Consider the following 21,626-nt stretch of genomic DNA (forward strand, 5'->3'; position numbering starts at 1 on the left):
ATATTTATGGATGTCCATATTGTACCCTACTTACACATTGCACTCTGTGTACGTATACACACCCCAGACAACTGCAGGGCTTTCGTTTGGGTTTGGTTTGTGTTCCAAACGCGCTTCTCTTCTGTTCTCTGCTGCAGCCTTCCATGGGCAGGGATGTCTTACGGCATTGTCATGAGACTGTGAAGCTCGCTGCACGTCTGTTGTGTTGATGCTGGGAGCAGCTGCATTTGGAGCTTCTACTACATCCTTTGACAGAGTAGCAGGATTTAGTTGTTGTGTTTGAAAGCAGGTACCTTTGTTACGTTCCCTCTGAAGCAACCCGAGCCAGGCTGGACGGGGCTCTGCGCAGCCTGGTCTGCTGAGGATGTCCCTGCTCACGGCCCAAACCGTTCTGGGATCGATTACAGCAGCTTCTGCTGGACCCTCAGCCTCAGTGGGGTCTCCGAGCCTGGCCTGGCCTTGTTCTAGATGAAGCTTTGCTTAAGCTGCTCTGTTCAAGCAGTTTGGTTCCTGTGCCTTATTGTTTAGGGTAGAATAAATTGATAGGTATTTAGTCGCCTATTTTAACCATTTGTAGAACATAAACTTGTCATGAGTTATTTCAGCAGTAGCATATCTTCTAGAAAAATATACATTCCTGATTTGAAAACAATCAATGAATTGCTTTCCTGGGTAGGTGTTAAGATCTTAATTACGTAGCACTATACAATATTACTAATAATTTAATAAAAAGAATAATACTAATAAATCTATTTTAATTTGACTTGCAGCTGGCTTTTGTTCCAGAAGTAGCCCTTTGGTACCAGTAGTTTCTCCTTGTGGGAAGGTAAGTTAATGAATTAATTTCTCATTCTTCTTTAATGTATGGAAAGAAATTGAGCTACATATTACTAACTGTAAATTGCTATAATAGCTTAAAATACCTTTCCTGAAGTTGCTTTTAATCTCAGCATGCTACTTAACAATGAGCTGCCGCTTAAGACATTCACAAGACCACCTGCTCTACTAATATTGATGTTCATATGCTTTTGTTCTTACCACCATTTATTTCTAGTGCACAGTAAATTTCATACTTCTCCTCAGCACATCGAGTAGTTGAAGGCGCGTTTTAATTCAGGTGCCGCTTACCCATGCTGCAGTTATTTAGCACCCCCACACTCTTCATGCATCGCACTCACCAGATCTCTCCATTTTCTCTCTTCTGTTTGCATCTCTCGCTCACCTGAGTACGAACACATTGTTCAGGTACCAGACCTGTGCCCAGGTGGCACTGATGTGGTTAGAAACAATTCCTTTGGTGAAGGTCGTGCATGTCGGTGTTACTTGGCTGTGTGAGAGCAGATTGCTCTTGTCCCGTTTGTAGGGCAGTTATGCCATCAGTGGTGTAAATTGTGCAGTCACTTATGCAATCATTTGGCGGCCATTCACATCCAAAAGCAGACTGTAACAAAATGTTCTTTGTCACTGTCCGTAGACATTTGTGCGTTCAACTCTCACATGTAACGGAAAGTTGCTAATGTTTTGTGGTTTTAATCATTGCTCATTATACTAAAGTTCATGCATCCATGAGAAAATTCCTCCCTGGCAGCCCTTTGTTTTGCTCTTTCATAAAGGCCGCTTGGCCAGCACTGGGACTTTGCCGTGGCGCGTCCGCCGGGACTGTCTGCTTGGCTGGAGAACCACAGCTGGTTTATAGCTTTTTTTGTTGTTTGTTTTTTAATTAAAAAGCCTCTGTGACCTCCGGCCAGCACTTTCTCTTCTGCCGCTCTCTTCCCCCAAGTAACAGGGCAAGAGCAGCACTGGGGAGGTTGAGGTTGGATGTGGGGAGCAATTTCTTCCCCATGGGGCTGTGGGGAGCAATTTCTTCCCCATGGGGCTGTGGGGCATGGAACAGGCTGCCCAGGGCAGTGCTGGAGTCAGCGTCCCTGGGGGCTGGACCTGGGGATGAGGCTCTGGGACGGGGGCTGGAGGGGGACGGGGCAGCGCTGGGTAGCGGTTGGACTCGGAGGTACCGAAGGTCTTTCTCACTCAAAACGACTCCGTCATCCTCTGGTTTTAAATCGCGCATGTGCCTGCCCCGCCCCCCCCGCAGGTGCCGCGGCCGCGCTCGGCCCCGCCCGGTGCGGGATGCGCTGCGGCCCCGCCCCGCGCCGGCTCCTCCCTCCCGGTGCCGGGCGGGGCTGCGCTGCCGCAGGGAGCCGCTCGGGAGAGCCGCCTCCCGGGAGAGCCGCCTCCCGCCGCCGAGCCCGCGCCGCCATGGTCTCCTGGATCATCTCCCGCCTGGTGGTGTGAGTGCGGCGGGGCGCGGGGCCTCTCCCGGGCGCGGGGCCTCTCCCGGCGGCGGCGCCTCGCGGGCCGCGGCTGCAGCGGGGCGGGCGGTTCCGCCGCGGGCTCTGGGCGCTGCGGCCCCGCGCGGGCTGCGGCGGCCCCAGGGCGGTGCCGGGGGGAGCGGCCCAGCCCCGCCGGGGCGGCCGCGGGTCCCGGGCGGCTGCCGGCAGCGGCGGGCGGGGCGCTGAGCTCTGTTCTTCCCGCAGGCTGATCTTCGGCACCCTGTACCCCGCGTACTCCTCCTACAAGGCCGTGAAGACGAAGAACGTGAAGGAATATGTGAGTACGGGCGGGGCTCGGCCGGGCAGCGGCCCCGGGGCTCCGGAGAAGTTCCCCGGAGGGCGCTCGCTGAAATGAGAGGTTCCGGTCCATGAACGTGGCTGTTTGTTCTCCGTATGTGCTGGGCAAGGGAAAGCAGGGGAAACGCTGCCTTCTGGAAGCATCTGAAAGCCCAGGACAAGTTCTCCCCTCTAACTTTATCCTTACTGCGTGTCATTTTACTGCTTTTTCAGTGCTACTTTTGTTTTCTTCCAAAAGGCTGAGTAATTTTGCTTGTTGTGTGTCTTCCTGGCAACCTTGCTTGCGATCAGTGTTTTCTGGTGGCCGAGACTTCATCCTCCTCTTTCCGGAATCGTTTTCCACTTCTCTGTCTGCACCGTTGTTACAATTATTGTATATAAAACAGCAAATGCTTTTTAGTGATGTGACGTGCCATCTTCTTACAGCAGATGTGTTCAAGCTGGTCAGTGGAGACATGAGCTATTTGGCTTATGGGCAGGATGAGTTTCTGTTTGTCTGGAGCGAGGAATAACCTGGTAGAGAAGAGAGGTAACAGATGAATGGGTTATAACTTGTCAATATTCTTTGTGGTGCGGTCTGAAACTCTTCACCTAGCGGGCTCTGTGTGCTCCCTACCAGATGACACATCAACAGTAAGATTGCGGGATGTAGTCCTTGCTTGTCTCGTGCTGTTTCAGTCCTCTAGAATCGCCTGGACCTTTCCTACGTGTTGGCTTAAAGCTCGGGCCCCTGTTTTTCGCAGGAGCCGAGGTGAGCCTCGCTCGCCGGGAGCAGCTCGACAAGCCACAGCAGCTGGCTGACCTGGTTTGTGGCCTTTTTTTTTAAATAGTGGCCTCGGCAGAGAGGTTGAATTGTGAATGTTCAGGAGACGTCGATAACTGAGTGTTGGAGATGTAGCCAGAAATACGAGCAGCCTCACTAAACTTGAAGTTTATTAGTTATAGCATCAGAAACTGAAAAGAAAGCATGAAAGAAATTATCTGAATAATCACGTCATGCTCTGACTTCATAGTCATCTTTGGAGTGGTGTACGAGGTGGTATCGTATTGCTGTTGTCTTTGGCCTTCCTCTCCTCTGACCTTCCAGTTGCCCGGGACCTTCATTTGCTGTGTGAAAAGCATTTTTTTTACCCGAAATTTTATTCTGGTTCATGGAACGATTGTGTTGCATTTACAGAATTGTGTTAACAATTTTTGAGTTTTAAATTTTGTTGTTGAGAACTTGAGGGGAGAAAAACCCCAAAGCTAATTTTGTAGAGCAGCCTCCGGTATCCTTGTTCTGGAGCTCAAAGACTCAGTAGTGTGGAGCCTTTGAATTTGTAGGCATTTTTTTACATTAAAAACCCGCTCGCTTTCCGTGGATAGTTGGCTGTTGAGGTCCATAAATGCTGTGTTTCCTTACAGAATATAAATGTTGTATTTATCCGATTTTCTTCTGGTGGATGTTACCTAAATTCCAGTAAGACTTCCCCAATGTGATGGTGAAAAAAAAATAAGATAGAGTACTGGAGTATCATAAAGTTGTTTTAACAATAATATCAACTAATGATCTGGTTGTAAGCCCCGCTAGGGCTGATGTGGAAAAAGTATGGCATTTGGGTTTGGGTTTTGTTCAATGCTTCACTGATGTCGTTTTCTGGAAGTCGATAGCAGCCGAAGCACTGCAGCAGGAAATTTTCTCTTGTTTTTGTTTTCAGTGAAAATGCTGGAGTTGGTTCAATAAAACGTACTTGAGCTGCTCAAATCGACCTTAGGTATAAATCCTTTCTCCTCGTGAGGGCTGCATCGGAAATAAGCGCTCAGCTGTGGGGCTGCTGCCCGGCCCCTGGCGCTTGGAGGGCCCCGTCCTTCTCGAAGCAGGAGGAGAGGCTGGGGCAGAGCCCGGAGCCGACGCCTGCCCAGCGGCTCCAGGCCGCGGGGGAGCTCGCTCTGCTCCCCATGTGACCAACCTACAGGTCCTGGAGCAGCTCTGACAAACTGCTTCGGTAGCACAGACTGTTTTAAAAGTGATCATTTCTTTTTACATGTCATCTTCAGCTTTGGTCAAATCTACGTTCCGGTTACGCTTTTGCATTTGCTGAGTTTATTTTGGTTCTTGCTGCGAGCTGGGAAGCGACGTGTGTGCACGTGTGTGCACGTGTGTGCACCTGTGTGCACGTAGCCGGAGCTGGTGGTCCTCAGCTTGAGCAGCAAAGACCAGGCTCCTTTCTAAGGGGTTGAAAGAAGCCTGATTTGACCCTCAGTTTTCGAAGGTGTTCGCAATCTGCGGATTACAAACATCGTAAGAAAAAGTAAGTGGTGATTCTTCCCCTCGACTTCCTGCTCTTCTTGTTCTGCACTTCCAGAGCTAGAAGTTGGATCCTTCCAGTTTATCTGAGAGCTGTATTTCTTTTGGGCTGTGGAGCAGAGGGTGAAGGGTGACAGGAGCAGACAGGGCAGGGGACCTGCGGCCAGCATCGCAGATGTGACCGTGCAGGTTCTCTCACCAGTGACAGTGCTTTGTGTTGTTCTCAGTCCCTCTTCAGTCCTCCTGAGCATTCTTTAGCAGAACGAGAAAGTCTGATGAGCACTGAGCTCGTTTGGGCAACTATAACAGTTTTCACTCAGGAAAAAGCAGATGCTGTAAGTTCATTACATTGTAATTAATGACATTTAGCAACAAAATGTCAACTGGAGATCAGTCAGTATAGATCCCTTTCTGAATTCTTTAATCAACTCATACCTGTTTCCCTGGATAGAAAAGTATCTTCTGCACATTTTGTCATTTATTATTCACAACCTTTTCCAGATCTTCCATGGCGAAGAGCGGCACAGATCTCAGCAGAGTCCCCTGGGATCCCGCCGGTAACTGTTCTTGTGAAAAACGGCCCTTATTTGGGTCCTCTGTTTCCTCTCTGCTGACCAGATGTTAACTCTCGTGCGTCCCTTCCTTTTTATCCTTGACAACTGAGTTTCTTTGGGTGTTGATTTAGGCCTCCGAAAGCTTTGTAGAAACTCCGCAGGCCCTGCCCGTGAGGGAAGCGCAGTAGCAAGAGCCCATGGCCACCTTCTAAGAGTTCTGCTACATTTGTAAGATTACTTTTTTTTTCTGCAAATAACATACTCCTCATTATGTTATATATATCTGTGCGTTTGCTAATTGCTCTTATTACTGCCTTCATTTTGCCTAATGCTGAAGTGAGATCTGCTGGTATGTGGTTTCTCTGCAGTCTCGCCCGCTGGGATCGCTGGTTGTCACTATTCACACAGCCGCACAGTAGCTGATTTATGTTTCTGCATTGGAGAATTCATCGTTAATTTCACAGAGTTGCTTTAGAAGTCAAGGGAAGGACTCCTGGTCCTGCCCAAACTGATGATGCAAGGGAAAAAAAGAAAGGTGGGAAAGAGCCATTAAATACAAGTGTTGCTGCTTTCTGTTGTGATAAAGTGGAACTGATCTGGGCTGCTAAGCACTGTCTTCAAAAACATCCCCTGTGTCACAGGCGCTGGAGGCAGCCTCGTTTTATTGGGTTGTTTAGAAAGTTTTGGAGGGTCTTTCAAGAGCAGATCATCAAGTTTTCCAACATATGTGAATGTGAGGAAATACCTGCTTTTATAACTTAATTTGCTGTAACGATGTTTGTCCCTAACCTGTTCCTGTAATTTTAACGTATGAGTTAATGTGTGAGTTCAGTGCGTGGAATTCCCTTGATACAGTTTAGTTCTCCTTTCCTGTTCTTGAAAGGAGTTAAGTTGCTTTTAGCAAAGGTAACCTTTATGTTTATTTTTACTTCTTGACAGCATAGAAAACTGGCAGCTTCCCTTACATCAACCGTTGCGCCGTTGGAAATTTCTGGGTAGCAGTTTTCTCGTTCAGCTGATTCCTCTTTAGGAATAACTGGCCTGTAGCTGAGAGACAGACCTGTTATGAGAGCAGCAGAGCGTCCGCGCGTGTGCGTTCGGAGGAAGTTGCTTTGTTGATCTGGGAGAAGTCCCTGCTGCCCCAGAGAAGGGTGTGAGGAGCAGAGGGACAGGCAGTGAGAGCACAAGGGACGCTTTGCAAACTCAGGAACTTAAACAAGATGATGAGGTTGCTGCAGCTCGTTCTTTGCTTTCTTACGTCTCACTGAGCCGCTATGTAAAAAGAAAAGAGAAACGCTTATGTAATTTCTGGGAGTAACAATTTAGACAAAGAATGTTTATTAATGTGTTAGAGCAAAATACTGTATCTCTTGGTTTTGTTGTTGTTTTTTTTTTTGTCTTCCCAAGAAGAAACTTTAAATCAAGAAAATGCAGGTCTGCAGTTGAAACTGAACTTCTCTGTGTGTGTGTGTATATTTATAGCAATAATCATGGTGTATGAAAGACTGTAACTTCTTAAAGTGAACTGCTTGCTCGTTGGGACGGCTCCGCTGAGGCTCCCGCGCCGCCCCGTCCGCGCGCGGCCCCGCCTGTTCGCCCGCGCTCCGCTGCGCCCTGGGGAGGTGCCCGCTCCAGGGCCGGTCTCGTGTGCCTTGCTGTTGAGCTCGTGGGAATGTGTGCAGACGGGGAGTCATTTCTGCTGAGAGCGCGGTTGGCTCGTGTCTGGGTTCTGAAGGGTGTCTGCTGACCGGCCGCTCTCTTGCAGGTGAAGTGGATGATGTACTGGATCGTGTTTGCCTTTTTCACCACTGCGGAGACGCTCACAGACATTGTTCTTTCTTGGTGAGTTCCTTGGAGGCGTGGTTGTTTTTTTCTTTTGCCTTTTTTCTTCTGGTTTGGTTTTTAAAGAGAGAGGAGTAGTGTTAGCATGCTAAGAATGAAATGTCTCCTTCAGGAGTTTTCAGTCCCTTTGGAGGGTCGGCAGGTTTGTAGACACTGTGGGTAGTAGCTGCTGTCTCAGCTGTTTCATCTCCTATATTTGCAAACAGTTGGATAGATACACAGCATCTGTAAGAGGATCAAGTTTGAGAAACAGTGGTCTAAAATACACTTTAAAAAAAAGGTGGTAGAAGGGAGGGACCCGTTTTGCTCTGTGAGCCTGGTGCGTGGAGGAGCAGATCGGGTGCAGCTCTGTGCTCTGGGTGGTGTTTTCTGTGACAAAATTCTCTTCCGCTGGCGCTGGGGAAGGCAAGTTCTTAATCCTTGCAGTGCTGTCACCCTGGCAGTATGTGGCAATATGGCAACAATGACAAATCATCATTACGTCTCTTCAGCTGAACCTCTGGAACAGGGTATCTTCAGTTTCTTCGTTGTGTTACTGTCTGAGCTTTGCATGCAACTCTCAGAGAATACTTGTCAAGAGTTGCAGCTTTTGAAGAAACATGAAATGGCTACACATGCCTTACAAAAGTGCTCAGCAGTTTTTCCTATTCCTGCATTAATTTTGAAAAGCAGAAAAAGATCTTAAAAGGACAAGAGCTTTGGCTTTTCATGTACTTAAAAGGGACCGCTGAAAATAGTAGTTTCTCACTGCTAATAGAGAGTGTAGGAAGTTTGCATTCACTTGTTTCAGTCTCTGCTGGTGCATCTTCCACAGACTTCGCTGGGTGAGGGTTAGAGATGCAAGACAAACGTGCCGCCCGCTCCTCTGCGTTCGGACCCCGAGTCTCTCTGAGGGGTCCCTGCTGCGGGCGCCGGCAGCGCGCCCATCGGCCTCGGCAGGGGCTTGAGAGCTGCTGAGATGCGTGCTGGGAAATGAATGATATGAACATCTAGTGGGTACTCTGAGCAAACTTCAGAATGATGAGAGTAGCTATCAGATTGTAATTTGGTGTGTTTGCAGGGCTGAGAGATGCCCTGTTTATGGAGTGTTCATGGCTATGGATGAAAGACTAAATGAGACTCGAAGAAGGTATGTCCTAGGATTCCAAAGAGGGTTCTGTTGTTCTGACCCGATATAGATCAATTCCTTTGTTTCTGAGCCCTTGTCTTGCCTTTGCTCTTTCCGCCTGTGCTGCTCTCTGCCAGTTACCTCCGTCTGTCTCTGTGCTGATCTTGATTCCCGTTCTCCATCTTTCTCTCTCTCCCTCTCTCTCTCTTTTTTTTTCTTCTCTCTTTCTCTCAGGTTTCCCTTTTATTTCGAGCTGAAAATTGCATTTGTGATTTGGCTGCTCTCCCCTTACACCAAGGGCTCCAGTGTCCTCTACAGGAAGTTCGTGCACCCAACGCTCTCCAATAAGGAGAAGGTACTTGCTCGTTGTTGGATTGTACTGACCGTCTGGGAGCTGCCACAGTGAAAACTGAAATGCGTGAATCATGCTTGTGCTGACATTAGTGGACGTAGAATGGTTCTGTGTCTGACCCGATGTCATGCTGCAGCTGCTGAGGGCTCTAACGCAGCCGGTAGTTCGCCTGATGCTTAGGCAGCAGTTTGCCTAACCCGGTGCCACGAGCCCTCAGAGTCACGGTCAGTAGTTAAGCTCCTGGAATCCTGGTGGGAGCAGCATGTTCTGTAACCGTGCTGGTTTTGCTGTTTTTCACATTGCCAGTTTAAGCAACTGCTTTGTTTCAGTTGTTACAATTTGGAGATAGCATATTTTAAGTAGAAGTTGCATTTGCAAGCTTTCCGTAAGTAGCAGGGAAACTGCGGTTACGTGGTCTGTGACAGCTGATGCTGGTAGCCTGGAAAAAGGCATCCAGATGAGCTTTGAGTTCTTAAGGGTGATGGTGGGGAGGCTTTGATCACGTTTGTAATGGGGAGCTAAATGCTGTGTTCCACATTGCCTTCCTAGGAAATTGATGAATACATTACTCAGGCTCGTGACAAGAGCTATGAAACCATGATGCGAGTTGGCAAGAGAGGGTTAAACCTTGCTGCCAATGCAGCAGTTACTGCGGCTGCAAAGGTAATGCAACACCTTCTGTCACGTTCAGGAATTCCCCAGCGCTTTAGTCTTGTGTACCAGCAGTTACTGCTTTGGGTCTGTTATGGTACTGCTGCTTGTTGGCACCACTCTTTCCTTTCCTCCAGTTTGCCTTGCAGTTAATCCCATCCTTTGACTAATGAGAAGTGGAGGGAGAGTGGAGTGGATTTTGCTTTAACCTTTTCCATGTTGGTCTTTTATTTTTCCCTTCTCTGTTTTTCCCGGACTACCCTGGTGGGGATTAGGGCACCTTCCCTCTTCTTCTGAGTGATCCCGTGTGAAATAATCCTGGTGAAGGCGGAGTGCCCTTGACCCTGATTTTTCTGCCCTCCTAGGGCCAGGGAGTTTTGTCTGAGAAGCTGCGCAGTTTCAGCATGCAGGATCTCACTCTGATCCGGGATGAGGATGCCGTGCACCTGCGAAGCCACGAGCCGCAGCTGCACCCCGCTGCGGGGAGTCGCCTTGAAACCATCGAGGATTCAGGTACGGGACGGCGCTGCAGGACCCTGTGTGGGGCCTCCTGGTGAGCTGGGAGGGGTTCCCGGGACCTTCGTTCTTCGGGTCTCAGAAGGGCTACAAGATGCCAGATTATCTGGGAGGATTTACATTGTCTTCCCTAGTCCCTTCCCATCTTCTAACATGTCTCTGTACTTTTTGGGTAATCCTTCTTAAGGACTGTTGACATCTCCCTTTCATGTGGTCCTTCGGGATGGGCCGTTTTAGACTTCATGTGATTTTTTCCAAAGTATTTGCTAAAACTTCCTCTTTGGTTCCTCAGCCTCCTGTTACTCCTCGGGGGAGGAGAGCAGCATGGCGCAGAGGTCTAACGGGACCCTGTCAGAGACCAGAACAGACCCGTCGGATGAAGACGGAGGAGACAAACTTCCGAAACGTACCCAGAGTCTCAAAGCTCCTAAGAAGGTGATGAAAACTGAGGTGAGCTGATGTGTAGATTATTTCAAACACAGACTTTGATTTGTGAGCTTCATTGGAAGGCTCTGTGGCTTCGTAGCTTCAGTGCATTTAAAAACTGTTTCTATAAAGTTGGTTGGATTAAGTCTTTGCTGGTTGAGTCCTGCATTAGAGGACTTGCTGCCTTCTTGCTGTACTGGTCTCCAGCTTTGCTCTTCCTGTCGTGCCTGCAAGCCCCTGTCATAAGCCAGGACCCAGCTTTGCTTTCATTCAGGTTTTGTGTTGCAGAGTGGGGCATTAGGTATTTTTAACGTGTTCCGTTGCCTGTATCCTCTCTCCTGCCACTACAGTCTGAATGGATGCTGCTGCTGTGAGACTGTTCCCTGGGACAGCCGCGTTCTCCTCATCTAAAATGCAACAGTTCTGTTCCCTCTTAGGCCTTCCTGAACTTCTGCATATTAGTTATAGGAAAATGTAATTTTCCCTCCATCACAGCTCCCTGTCCCCCCACTGCTTTTCAGGTTTTGACTCTTACTCGAATGTTTCTTGTGCTTTGATTTATATGTGATAAAATGCTTCTCACTTATTGTGAAGTTGGGGTTGCCATTTGCTTGATTCAACTCAGACTCCAAAAGTCATTTTGTATTTTTATGCTATTTGACTGGCTCACACTGTCAAGCTTTTCAGACTAAATATTCAATAATTTGGAGGGAAGTAATGGATGAGCGCATCGTTCTAAGTCGTACGGTTAGCCTGATTTTCGGCGTGCAGAACGCCTTTGTGTGCGAGTGCTCTTTGTGGCAGCGTCACGGGACGGCTGAGGTTGGAGAGGAGCTCTGGAGGTCGCCTGGTCCGCCCCCACTGCTCAGGCAAGGCCATCGAGAGCCAGTTTCCAGGACCGTGTCCAGATAGCTTTTGAATCTCTCCAAGGATGGTCGTGTGTGTCTAAAGATGCATTTAAAATCAGGCCGGGGCTTTGTTAAATGCCCAAGGCTTACTTGTGAGTGACCCCTCTGCTTTCTTCTCTAGCGTGTTAAACAGGAGCGGGGAAACAAGAGGAACAAAATTTGATTCCCAGCTTCCTAGTGAGGAATTTTTCAAGTGAAATCATGAAAAGACAGTAACGACTCTTCTATGCTCTTTATTGTGAACACAGAAATTCTGGTCAAGCCCTTTGCAGGCATATTGGTTTTTATGCTTAGTCTGTTTGGATCTTTGGTTCAGATGCAGGAGTTGTGGGTGGTCCTTGAGATCTGAGGTTGAAGGAAGGGATGAATGCATCGTAAATCATAAAGGCACTCGTGTCAGCACGTGGAATGGGAGACACTGGAGTAAAGTGTGCAGACTAGTTCAGGGTGTTTCTACGTGTTTCAGAGAGCGGTGTTTCAGGTGGCAGGAGGCAGAAGAGTTGTAGCAGTGCAGTGTTACACGAATATTACCAGTTAGAAGTATCGCTATGTCTAAGCTTTTGTGGAGACAGATGACTTCAGTTTTGTTATCACACCTGTCCTGTTTTAGAATGTCTTCCTCTCCTGGTTGCTATTTGATGGATTGAGTCAATTTCATGGTTTGGATCAGAGTGATTTGTTACACTGACCAAAACCAAATGGAATGGTTGGGTAGCCTTCTTTTTGAGTTTTCTCCTGTTTTCACTCTGCGTTCTTGTATCTTTCTGGTAGACGTTTAGGTATCAAACCAACCTTAGGCACCTCTTTTTCTTTCTCCTCAGCTTCCAGTAAGAAGCGTGAAGGCCCGTCCTAAGAAGAAAGCTGCAGGCTCTCTTGCTTCTGGCGAGTCGTCCTAAGGAGACCTCCCCGTCCCAGCGCCCATCTCTGCCCCAGACCTGCCTGTGGCTTTTGAGGGGAAGCCCCCCGAAGGAAGTGAGCTGAGATTCATGTACATAACAGATGCCGCTTTGTAGAGCTCATTGCAAGGCAGGGGGGAGGCTGGGATTCAGAAAATGGAGCAGAGGATGCGCATCCTCAGGAATTTTCTCCTTTTCATCTCTCTCGGAGGGAACGCTGGTCTGTCTGTACATAGCCTGTTGCTTTGGAATTCCCACCGTGTAACCCTAGTTGGGGAGGATCTTTGCTAGAAGAACTGACCAGGGTTAGAGACATCCATTGCACAGAAGCTGGGAAAACAGTAGACACCGAAGTTTCACAGGGGTGGATGGCAGCCTAAAATGTCTTCTCTTGCTCTGGGTGTTCTTCTGCAGCTTCGTGTTGCTAAGAAGGGCCCACCCTGACCCATCCTCCCTACGAATGGGCCGTACCTGTCCATCCATCCCCTTTGAGAACGTGACTGAAGTGACGTATGCTGAGTGCTTCTGAGCATGAAGGACCAGCTCACGGGAGGAGTGTGCTGTGTTCCTCTTGCTAGTACTAGAAGATGAAGAGATTTTTTATTTTATGTTATTTTTCTGGAAGGTGAACAGAGATAATTGAAAAACGGAGTAATGAAGAAAATGTGCTGTTACATGCACATGTGGTGGTGTAGATACTGGTATCTGTAAGAGTTAACTGTTGAGAAGGGAAGTGGGGCATCTGTAAGATTTTGGCTCTTTTTGAAGCTGCTTGAACTGTATTTCAGGTTCTGTTGTTCACTTTGATTCCTGAGAGCGCATCAGAGTGCGGCGCGTCCCGAGCAGCGGGCAGCGTTGGCAGGGAGGCCGTTACTTTGTCATTTAGTGGTTGAATTTCACGTCACCCTGATGCTTCTTACTACAAGCAGATTCTCGCATTCTGGGAGAGGACGGGAGAGTCTGGCTCACTATGGTCTGTGGGCATCCTTGAGAATTTCAGAAGCCCGTACCTCTCAGCTTGAGGAGATCCAGTCCTCAGGGCATGAGAACTGATGAAGAGCTGCTGTATGGATTTCGCTAATTCCTGGGTGCTGTTCGTGGGGGATAAAATGCAGGGAGTGGGGCACAGTGCTGTGATGAATCAGTTCTCTTGCTTTATTGCACTGCAGCCCTCGCACGAGTTTTCTGTCTGACCATGTGCCACGTTTGTCCGTGTCCCGAGAGTGAGCAGCACGTGACACTTGGAGCAGAGCTGTGTTGGGTGAGGGGTGTGCGTGTGGGAGGGGCGGAGGCGCGGCGCCCGGGGGGAGGCCGCCCTGCGGGGACAGGGATGGGGACGGGGACGGGGACGGGGACGGGTCCTGTGCTGTGCCGGCAGCGGGTGGGAATTCGCCGTGAGGAGGGTTCCTGCTGGGGGGGTCACGGGGAGCCCCTTCCCCGCTGGGGGCCGCTCTGAGCCCCAGGCGTTTGTGTTTGCCGGTGGCTCTTGTTGTCACGTTTCTGAAGTCACGGTGGATTCTCACAGAACCCGGTATTTTGCTGTTGACAATGTATAGAAGCACTTCTGCAAGTCACATTCCACAGGTATTTCTGTCCTAAAGAACAGCGCTTCAAAAGTTCGTAAAGTTGAAGATTAGGACTGAATTTTTTCCTGTTCCCTCTTGTCTTGGTGGCAAATTGTTATGAATTTTCTGGTTATTTTAGGAAACCAATTAAATTGGTTTTACTTTTATTTGTAGCTTTTAAAAGCAGAAGTCTTAACAGACCATGTCAGAAACTTGCATCCTGTCAGAAATACTCAGATTATCCACAAAGCCTTATCCAGCAGCCGGTAGAAAATCCTCCATTTGGGTTTGGGTCTTGAGTTTTACCAAAAAACAAACCACGCAGATCCTTTGTCCTTTTGAGTCTGTTAGCAAACACTGTACGTGTGTCTCGCTGGTACACGCAGCAGCATGTCCTGAAGCGGGAATTCTTTCTGTTTCCAAATGAGACTCCTCTTTCCATAGGAGGGATAAAAATCTTTACTGATTATGTGGAAAATGCAGCTGTGATGGATTGCTGACTGAAGTTTTACTCTACTGCAAAAACTAGAACAATTATTCTCTATATACCAAGTATCTCTATGACCACATTTCATTTTCTTCTCTTTTTTAACTAAAAATGTCCATAGCAAATGATTGGTGTAAATCATTGCGAGAGACTTGGTCTGGAAGCCGAGGGTTGGATAGTCCCCTTATGCCGTATACTCCATGCCCTTCCTACGTGTTGCCCTAGTCTGGGCTGACTCAGTGTTCATACAGTGACTTTCCAGAATGTTCTCTAGAATCAGTTCATTTGTAGTAACTCTTCCTGCTTTGATGTTCAGGAGGAATTTCTAAGACTGTTTTGGCATTTGGATTTACCTTTGTCTTCCTGAGCCGAGTCCCGTGCCAAGTGTCTTTTACTCAGCTTTGGTGCTCGATGCCATTAACCAGGGGTGAGTGTGGGTCAGTCGTGGGAGGTGAACGACTTGGGGTTGCAGGAGAGCCTGGAGTGGAGTCAGGGGCCGTTACCTGCTGCGTGGTGCGAAGCAGCGGAACCTGCCCAGAGCAAGAACGACGTCCCCGCACGGACCGCCTGTCCTGCCCGCACGGAGCCCGTGTCCTGCCCGCACGGAGCCCGTGTCCTGCCCGCACGGAGCCCGTGTCCTGCCCGCACGGACGGGCCGGATCTGAAGTCCCCGCGGATCTGCGCCCCGCGGGAGCACTTCGCACGTTCCTGGGTGTAGTTCTGCGTTGGGTGGCATGGTCTGCGTGGAAATTCTCTCGTTAATGAGAATGCTGAATGTGCTCGTTTGATAAAATGCTTGTATCAGCTGTTGTTCAGTGCTGTCAGCTGGAAATGCTGGGATGTGGTTTCTCTTCAGCATCATCTGTGGGCTTCATTGTGCAATTAAGCAAATGGTTAAATCTTCACCTAGTGGTAGAACCCATTGTGTTCAGTGAGCATTTGTGCCCGTTTCCCAATACCCCTGAGCACAGAGAGAGACGCAGTAAGAGAGAATTGTACTTGAAGTTGGGGGCGGGGAGGTGCTGGGTGTGTGTGCCTAAAAACCATGCTGCAGTACCTGTGCTGCGAGGTACGGAGCGAAGCCATCGCCGCCTGCTGCAAGGAAATGTTGGGTCTCCTTGTTTTATGGTATTATGAGCCAGTGTTCTGCTGTTGGAAAAGAAAATAGTGAAAATAGTTTCCCTTCTGAGAAACTTGATGATTTGCTGCAGAAAAGGGAAAAATGTTTTTTTGCTTGGCAGTATCCTCCATGGTGGGTAAGAAACAGGAAAATATAGAGCAGGCTACTGTCCGGTTTAAAACTGCGCTTCAACCGAACACCTGCATTTCTCACTCTTCTTTATTGAGTTTCTGATTCTCCAGCCTTATGTTTGTGAGTCTGGGCATCTGATTTATTTTAGACTGGATTAACTTCGTGGGCAGAGTTGCTTTGTTTCTCAGCTCCCGTCCTTTCATGACCCGGTTATGTTTCTTACGTTTTCTCTTATTAAGCAAAGGACTACTTCTGTTTTTCTGACTGTGGACACATGAAAAATACAGTCTCTTAGAGGTGAAATTTAGCCTCTTTCCAGTATTCAGTCCTACGCCCCAGAATCACGCGGTGGCCTGTACAGTGAGGCGCGGGGCCGGGCTCCGGGCGGAGTCTGCGCGTTTCCCTCCCCCTGCGGCGGGTTCTGGGCGACACGAGTTCCCGCAGCCCCTTCCGACGGGCGCTGAGCCAAACCGTGCTAGCAGCGAGCTTGTGGACAGGCTGCAGAGGTGAGCGAGCTCTGAAGGAGCAGACCGAGGACGCCTGGTAAAGCGTTGGTGTCGGCAGACGCGCTGTCGTACCCCGCACCGAACGGGAGCGCGGTCCCGCTCCGCAGGGCAGGGAGGGGGCCGCGCTGCGTGCAAACGCACGAAACACAAGGGAACTAAGTTTTTATCATAAGTTATGCTTAGTAACTTACCAAAAAGAAAGCAGGTTGAAAATTCTTGGTAACTTTACAAAATTAGGAGGCAAATTATCCTGATCATCAGACCCAGTATTGAATACAGACCTTTTGTACTCATGCTGCTGTCTTTTTGGGGAAGCGCTGAATTGCTGGACTCCTCACTTTTGACTCCTCTGTTAGATTCTTTCTCACATGGTGTGAGTGTCACACAAATGAACTTTTTATTTTGATATGTGACCTTGCTGAGCTACGTATGAGGTGGTGTTGGCTGAATGGAAGCCCAGTAAGAAAATGGAGAAGCCGCGATAGATCCATCCAGGTAGAGATGGCTGAATGACCTTCCCGGGGGTGCGGGAGCGGGAGGCCGCGCAGGCCGCTGGGTTGCGATGCCGCGGTTCGGGCAGCTCCCGCCGGCGCCGCGCTGGCCCGGGGCCGCTGGGCCTCGCTGGGCTCTCCCGAGCCGCTTCCCGCGAGGCTCGTGGAGACGGGAGTGTTGGAGCAGAACTGCTCACACGCCTTCCTGTCCGTTCAAACCGTTCTCCAGCTGCAGGGACCAGCTTTGTGAATGCAGTGTTTGTGATTGATTCCCCCCACTGCAATTAACCAGTTTCTGCGTGTTTGTGTACTTTAGTAGTGTTGCCCTCTTTTATACTCTGAATTTTATAGTATCTCCTGATAAGAATGGGCAGTTTCTTTCAATTGGATCTATATTCTGTGAAAACAGAAGCAATTTTAATCTAAAAATACAGATGCATCTAACGGTTACCATGGTGATTTGTGACCATGGCAACAGAGAGTTAGCATTCTGAAGAACACGCAGGTTCGAGTGTTTTCTTAACCATACAAGATCATACGGGTACAAGGGATTTTGGCGTTGTCTCACCCAAGATTTTTACAGCCAGGCTGACGAGGTACGGTCCGGGTGAGCAAAGACCGGCTGAGCGGGCAGGCCGGGGCGGTGGTGGGTCCCAAACTGGGGCCAGCAGCTCGGCTCTGGGTCTGGTCCTCGTTAACGTCTTCATTGATGGTCAAGGGGCAGAGTGTGCCCTCAGCAGGTTTGCTGGTAACACACAGCTGCAACGGGAGGAGAGGCCCATGTGCCGCAGGTTGTGCGGGAAGCAGCGAGAGGTACATAGAGAATCAGCCCTTGCATCTCAGAATGTGTGGGAACCCCCACGAGCGCAGCCTGAGGTTCCCTCTGGTTCGGAAAGGGAGGGTGTTCACCTGCAGCGCCACAGGCGGAGGGTGCAGGCTGAGAAGGGTCCGGGACACACCAGGGGTTACTGCAGGAAAGAGAAGTAAGTTCAGAATACGGCTGGGGATTCTTTGTTGACAGACTTTGTACAAAAAAATCAATACGTTTCTGTTCTATTTTCCCGTCATGTGGTTGGAATTAAATAAACAATATAGCGCTTTCAGGAAGGAGCTACAAGTTGTGGATTGCCCTGACATAGTTGAGACCCCGAGAGCATCTGTTGCGCTGCAGGGAACGCTCAGTAGTGATACAGTTACATTTACATGGAATCCACCATTGCGGGAGGTGCAAAGGACTCTCGTGGCTAAGCCTGGTGTTCAGTGAGCGGCTCTCTCTGCCAGCACAGAGCTGATGCAAAGGCTCTTTACTGCGCAGCACTCAGTGCCAGTTTTATAAGGAAATGTGCTGGATATAAGTTTGCCAAAGCCAAATCACAGTATTTTCCAAGCTTCCTTTTTTCCATAGGCCCTGCTGGGGAATCTAGCATCTGAATGGAAATTAAAGCATTGCTGCAATCCCTTGCTAATCTGGGGCAATGGGTGTCTTGAATTAAATAGTATCTAAAGTGCGTTTAGAAGCGGATGTTTGTGGACGCCAGCTGCTGTGAGCGCTCTGTGCCGGCCACAGGAACACAGCGGCTGATCAGAGGCGACACCCGGCGCTCCAGGTCCCCGTCCCCGAAACCCCAGTCTGTGTGACCGGTCTGCAATTCACACGCGCTGGGAACCCTCTTCCTGAACTGTCACCTGCTGGCCGTGCTCCGAAGCACGGGCACGCGACAGGGCCGCGTCGCTGGGGGTGCGGCGACAGGGCCGCGTCGCTGGGGGTGCGGCGACAGGGCCGCGTCGCTGGGGATGTGACAGGGCCGCGTCGCTGGGGATGTGACAGGGCCGCGTCGCTGGGGGTGCGGCGACAGGGCCGCGTCGCTGGGGGTGCGGCGACAGGGCCGCGTCGCTGGGGATGTGACAGGGCCGCGTCGCTGGGGATGTGACAGGGCCGCGTCGCTGGGGATGTGACAGGGCCGCGTCGCTGGGGATGTGACAGGGCCGCGTCGCTGGGGATGTGACAGGGCCGTGTCGCTGGGGGTGCGGCGACAGGGCCGCGTCGCTGGGGATGTGACAGGGCTGCGTTGCTGGGGATGTGACAGGGCTGCATCGCTGGGCTGTTCCGAGGAGAGGGAGTTGTTTGCATTCTTTCACTGGTTTTTTTGTGGAATCATTAAAAGTTTGGTCACCTACTGCCGTATGGTGACTTAAGTGTAGAAACCCCACGGTGTTCCAGTCTCGTATTTTGCTTGCTTTCCTACCCATATTCTTTCTAGGTATCCTTTTACACTCTCTTTTGTGAACACTATTAAAGAAGATCATGTGTTGTCTTTTCCACATCGTGCTCTTTTGCTTTCATTAATTTTCTTCTATTTCAAAGGGCCCGTTGTTTTCTTCCATTTCCCCCGGAGCAGCATACAAAAGCTTTTACCGGTGCAGATGTGCTTGCATTCCGCTGGGTGGCAGCTGATCCTCATTTCTCGGTTGTTCTGGCGTTGCTGCTGGAAGCGGCTTTCCTGGCAAAGCTCCCCTTGGAGGCGCAAGGATCTTGAACCTGCAAATACAGCCCTTCTGTTGTGGTTAAAGAGTATTTGGAAAAGCACATTATATTATGTCTGTTCAAGCTGTATCAACTTGCTGAAGATTGTAGTAGCTGACAAGACAAAAAAAGCATCATCCAAGGACTAAACTTTGCATGTGACATATTGCTGCTGTTTTCTGTGGTGCTCCAAGCATAACTGAACACAAGTGTATGGTGGCACCTCCAGACAAAAGTTGCTTTGATAGAGGCTCAGTTATTGATGTGGGTGGGAGAGAGAGGTTCTGGAAGTTAGTTATTCACTTTTTAATTCCAGTTTATTTTGATGGATAGATGTCTCATAATTTGAATTGAAATCTGTGTGTCATTAGAATAGGTTATGAGTTGCAGGTATGGCTTTTTGTTCTTTGCTAGTGAATTCACATAGTTTCTTTCCACCCCCTACCCCAGTTTATTGTTATTGATGCCTGTGAATATTTTTCTTTAAAAGGCTGCTGTTTTGTTATCTTCTCAAACTGTGCTCCTAAATCGTTTAAATTTATCTCCATGTCTTTCTTATTTGTCTTATTCTTCTGCCTTTCTCCCTCTCCATTGTTGAATAAAGATATAAACATTAGTGTAGAGTCCTGCTACTTCTGCCATGGAAAAATCAAGGCAAGTTTGGAAACTGTTTTGTCCTGGCTTCGTTTCCTCACTGCGACGTCGCCTCTCGGTTGGGTGCGTGCGCTTCCCAGCGGTTAGCGGGGGTGTGGATTCACACGGGTGTATTTGTTCAGTCGCCTTTTCGCTCCTGCGGGTACCGATGGCTGCAGTCGGCTGCTGTGACGCACCTGGGAGAGCGGCCCGAAGCTTCTGGGGAGGAATTCGCGTGTGCAAAGTGGAGAATGGCGAGTGTCTGTTCCTGGGCACGTGTGCAGAAACGTGAATGTGTAGTCAACGCTACGGAGCTCCTGTACCTGGGTGTGAAATACCGGATTGGTGAGGAGGAAGTTGCAGCCTTCAAGGGCAGGTGGCAAGAACTCCGCTTGCTTACTGAAAAGCCCGTGGTGCAGAGGACAGGCAGAGGGTGCGTGAAAAGGAGCAAAAATGGCTGTGAGGGCAGCTGGCTGGCGCTGTGCTGGTGGAGCAGGGGCGCTGAGCAGGTTCTGCTGGCGCTGTGCTGGTGGAGCAGGGGCGCTGAGCAGGTTCTGCTGGCGCTGTGCTGGTGGAGCAGGGGCGCTGAGCAGGTTCTGCTGGCGCTGTGCTGGTGGAGCAGGGGCGCTGAGCAGGTTCTGCTGGCGCTGTGCTGGTGGAGCAGGGGCGCTGAGCAGGTTCTGCTGGCGCTGTGCTGGTGGAGCAGGGGCGCTGAGCAGGTTCTGCTGGCGCTGTGCTGGTGGAGCAGGGGCGCTGAGCAGGTTCTGCTGGCGCTGTGCTGGTGGAGCAGGGGCGCTGAGCAGGTTCTGCTGGCGCTGTGCTGGTGGAGCAGGGGCGCTGAGCAGGTTCTGCTGGCGCTGTGCTGGTGGAGCAGGGGCGCTGAGCAGGTTCTGCTGGCGCTGTGCTGGTGGAGCAGGGGCGCTGAGCAGGTTCTGCTGGCGCTGTGCTGGTGGAGCAGGGGCGCTGAGCAGGTTCTGCTGGCGCTGTGCTGGTGGAGCAGGGGCGCTGAGCAGGTTCTGCTGGCGCTGTGCTGGTGGAGCAGGGGCGCTGAGCAGGTTCTGCTGGCGCTGTGCTGGTGGAGCAGGGGCGCTGAGCAGGTTCTGCTGGCGCTGTGCTGGTGGAGCAGGGGCGCTGAGCAGGTTCTGCTGGCGCTGTGCTGGTGGAGCAGGGGCGCTGAGCAGGTTCTGCTGGCGCTGTGCTGGTGGAGCAGGGGCGCTGAGCAGGTTCTGCTGGCGCTGTGCTGGTGGAGCAGGGGCGCTGAGCAGGTTCTGCTGGCGCTGTGCTGGTGGAGCAGGGGCGCTGAGCAGGTTCTGCTGGCGCTGTGCTGGTGGAGCAGGGGCGCTGAGCAGGTTCTGTTGGCGCTGTGCTGGTGGAGCAGGGGCGCTGAGCAGGTTCTGTTGGCGCTGTGCTGGTGGAGCAGGGGCGCTGAGCAGGTTCTGCTGGCGCTGTGCTGGTGGAGCAGGGGCGCTGAGCAGGTTCTGCTGGCGCTGTGCTGGTGGAGCAGGGGCGCTGAGCAGGTTCTGTTGGTGCTGTGCTGGTGGAGCAGGGGTGCTGAGCAGCAGGTTCTGCTGGCGCTGTGCTGGTGGAGCAGGGGCGCTGAGCAGCAGGCTCTGCTGGCGCTGTGCTGGTGGAGCAGGGGCCCTGAGCAGCAGGCTCTGCTGGCGCTGTGCTGGTGGAGCAGGGGCGCTGAGCAGCAGGCTCTGCTGGCGCTGTGCTGGTGGAGCAGGGGCCCTGAGCAGCAGGTTCTGCTGGCGCTGTGCTGGTGGAGCAGGGGCGCTGAGCAGCAGGCTCTGCTGGCGTCTTTCCACGTGGTGTTTTCATAGCGCGGAGGTCTCGAGCTGATGGATTGCGGTCTCCAACTGGAACTTAATAACAGCAGCGACGGACTGAGCCTCTGGTTTTGACTGAGTTGAAGTTCTTTCTGGCTTTGAAATTGAGCATAGCTTTCTTTTTTCCCCCGGTGCAGTTGTTCTTTGGGACTCCCGTGTGGTGGAGCTTTCC

The 21,626-nt window shown here is 50.6% G+C and overlaps 1 protein-coding gene across 4 annotated transcripts; it reads left to right on the forward strand.

The window, feature by feature from the left end:
• The first annotated feature begins 2,142 nt into the window (after window positions 1-2,142).
• Window positions 2,143-19,608, forward strand: REEP2 (receptor accessory protein 2). Of its 4 annotated transcripts, XR_010652331.2 has the most exons (10): window positions 2,143-2,288; window positions 2,535-2,607; window positions 7,234-7,310; window positions 8,371-8,439; window positions 8,653-8,773; window positions 9,320-9,433; window positions 9,787-9,934; window positions 10,230-10,387; window positions 12,093-12,243; window positions 18,834-19,608. XR_010652331.2 is itself a non-coding variant. In XM_065849146.2 (9 exons), exons 1-9 carry the CDS (start codon window positions 2,257-2,259, stop codon window positions 12,165-12,167), a joined length of 867 nt encoding a protein of 288 aa, XP_065705218.1. In that variant the 5' UTR covers window positions 2,143-2,256; the 3' UTR covers window positions 12,168-12,949. The 4 variants fall into 4 exon arrangements, 3 of the variants coding, with proteins under 3 accessions (XP_065705218.1, XP_065705219.1, XP_071670686.1); XM_065849146.2 differs by lacking the exon at window positions 18,834-19,608 and having other exon boundaries at window positions 12,093-12,949; XM_065849147.2 differs by lacking the exons at window positions 8,371-8,439; window positions 18,834-19,608 and having other exon boundaries at window positions 2,165-2,288; window positions 12,093-12,949.
• The last annotated feature ends 2,018 nt before the right edge of the window (window positions 19,609-21,626 follow it).

Source organism: Patagioenas fasciata, chromosome 14 (assembly GCF_037038585.1).
Source record: "Patagioenas fasciata isolate bPatFas1 chromosome 14, bPatFas1.hap1, whole genome shotgun sequence".
Classification (NCBI taxonomy): Eukaryota; Metazoa; Chordata; class Aves; order Columbiformes; family Columbidae; genus Patagioenas; species Patagioenas fasciata.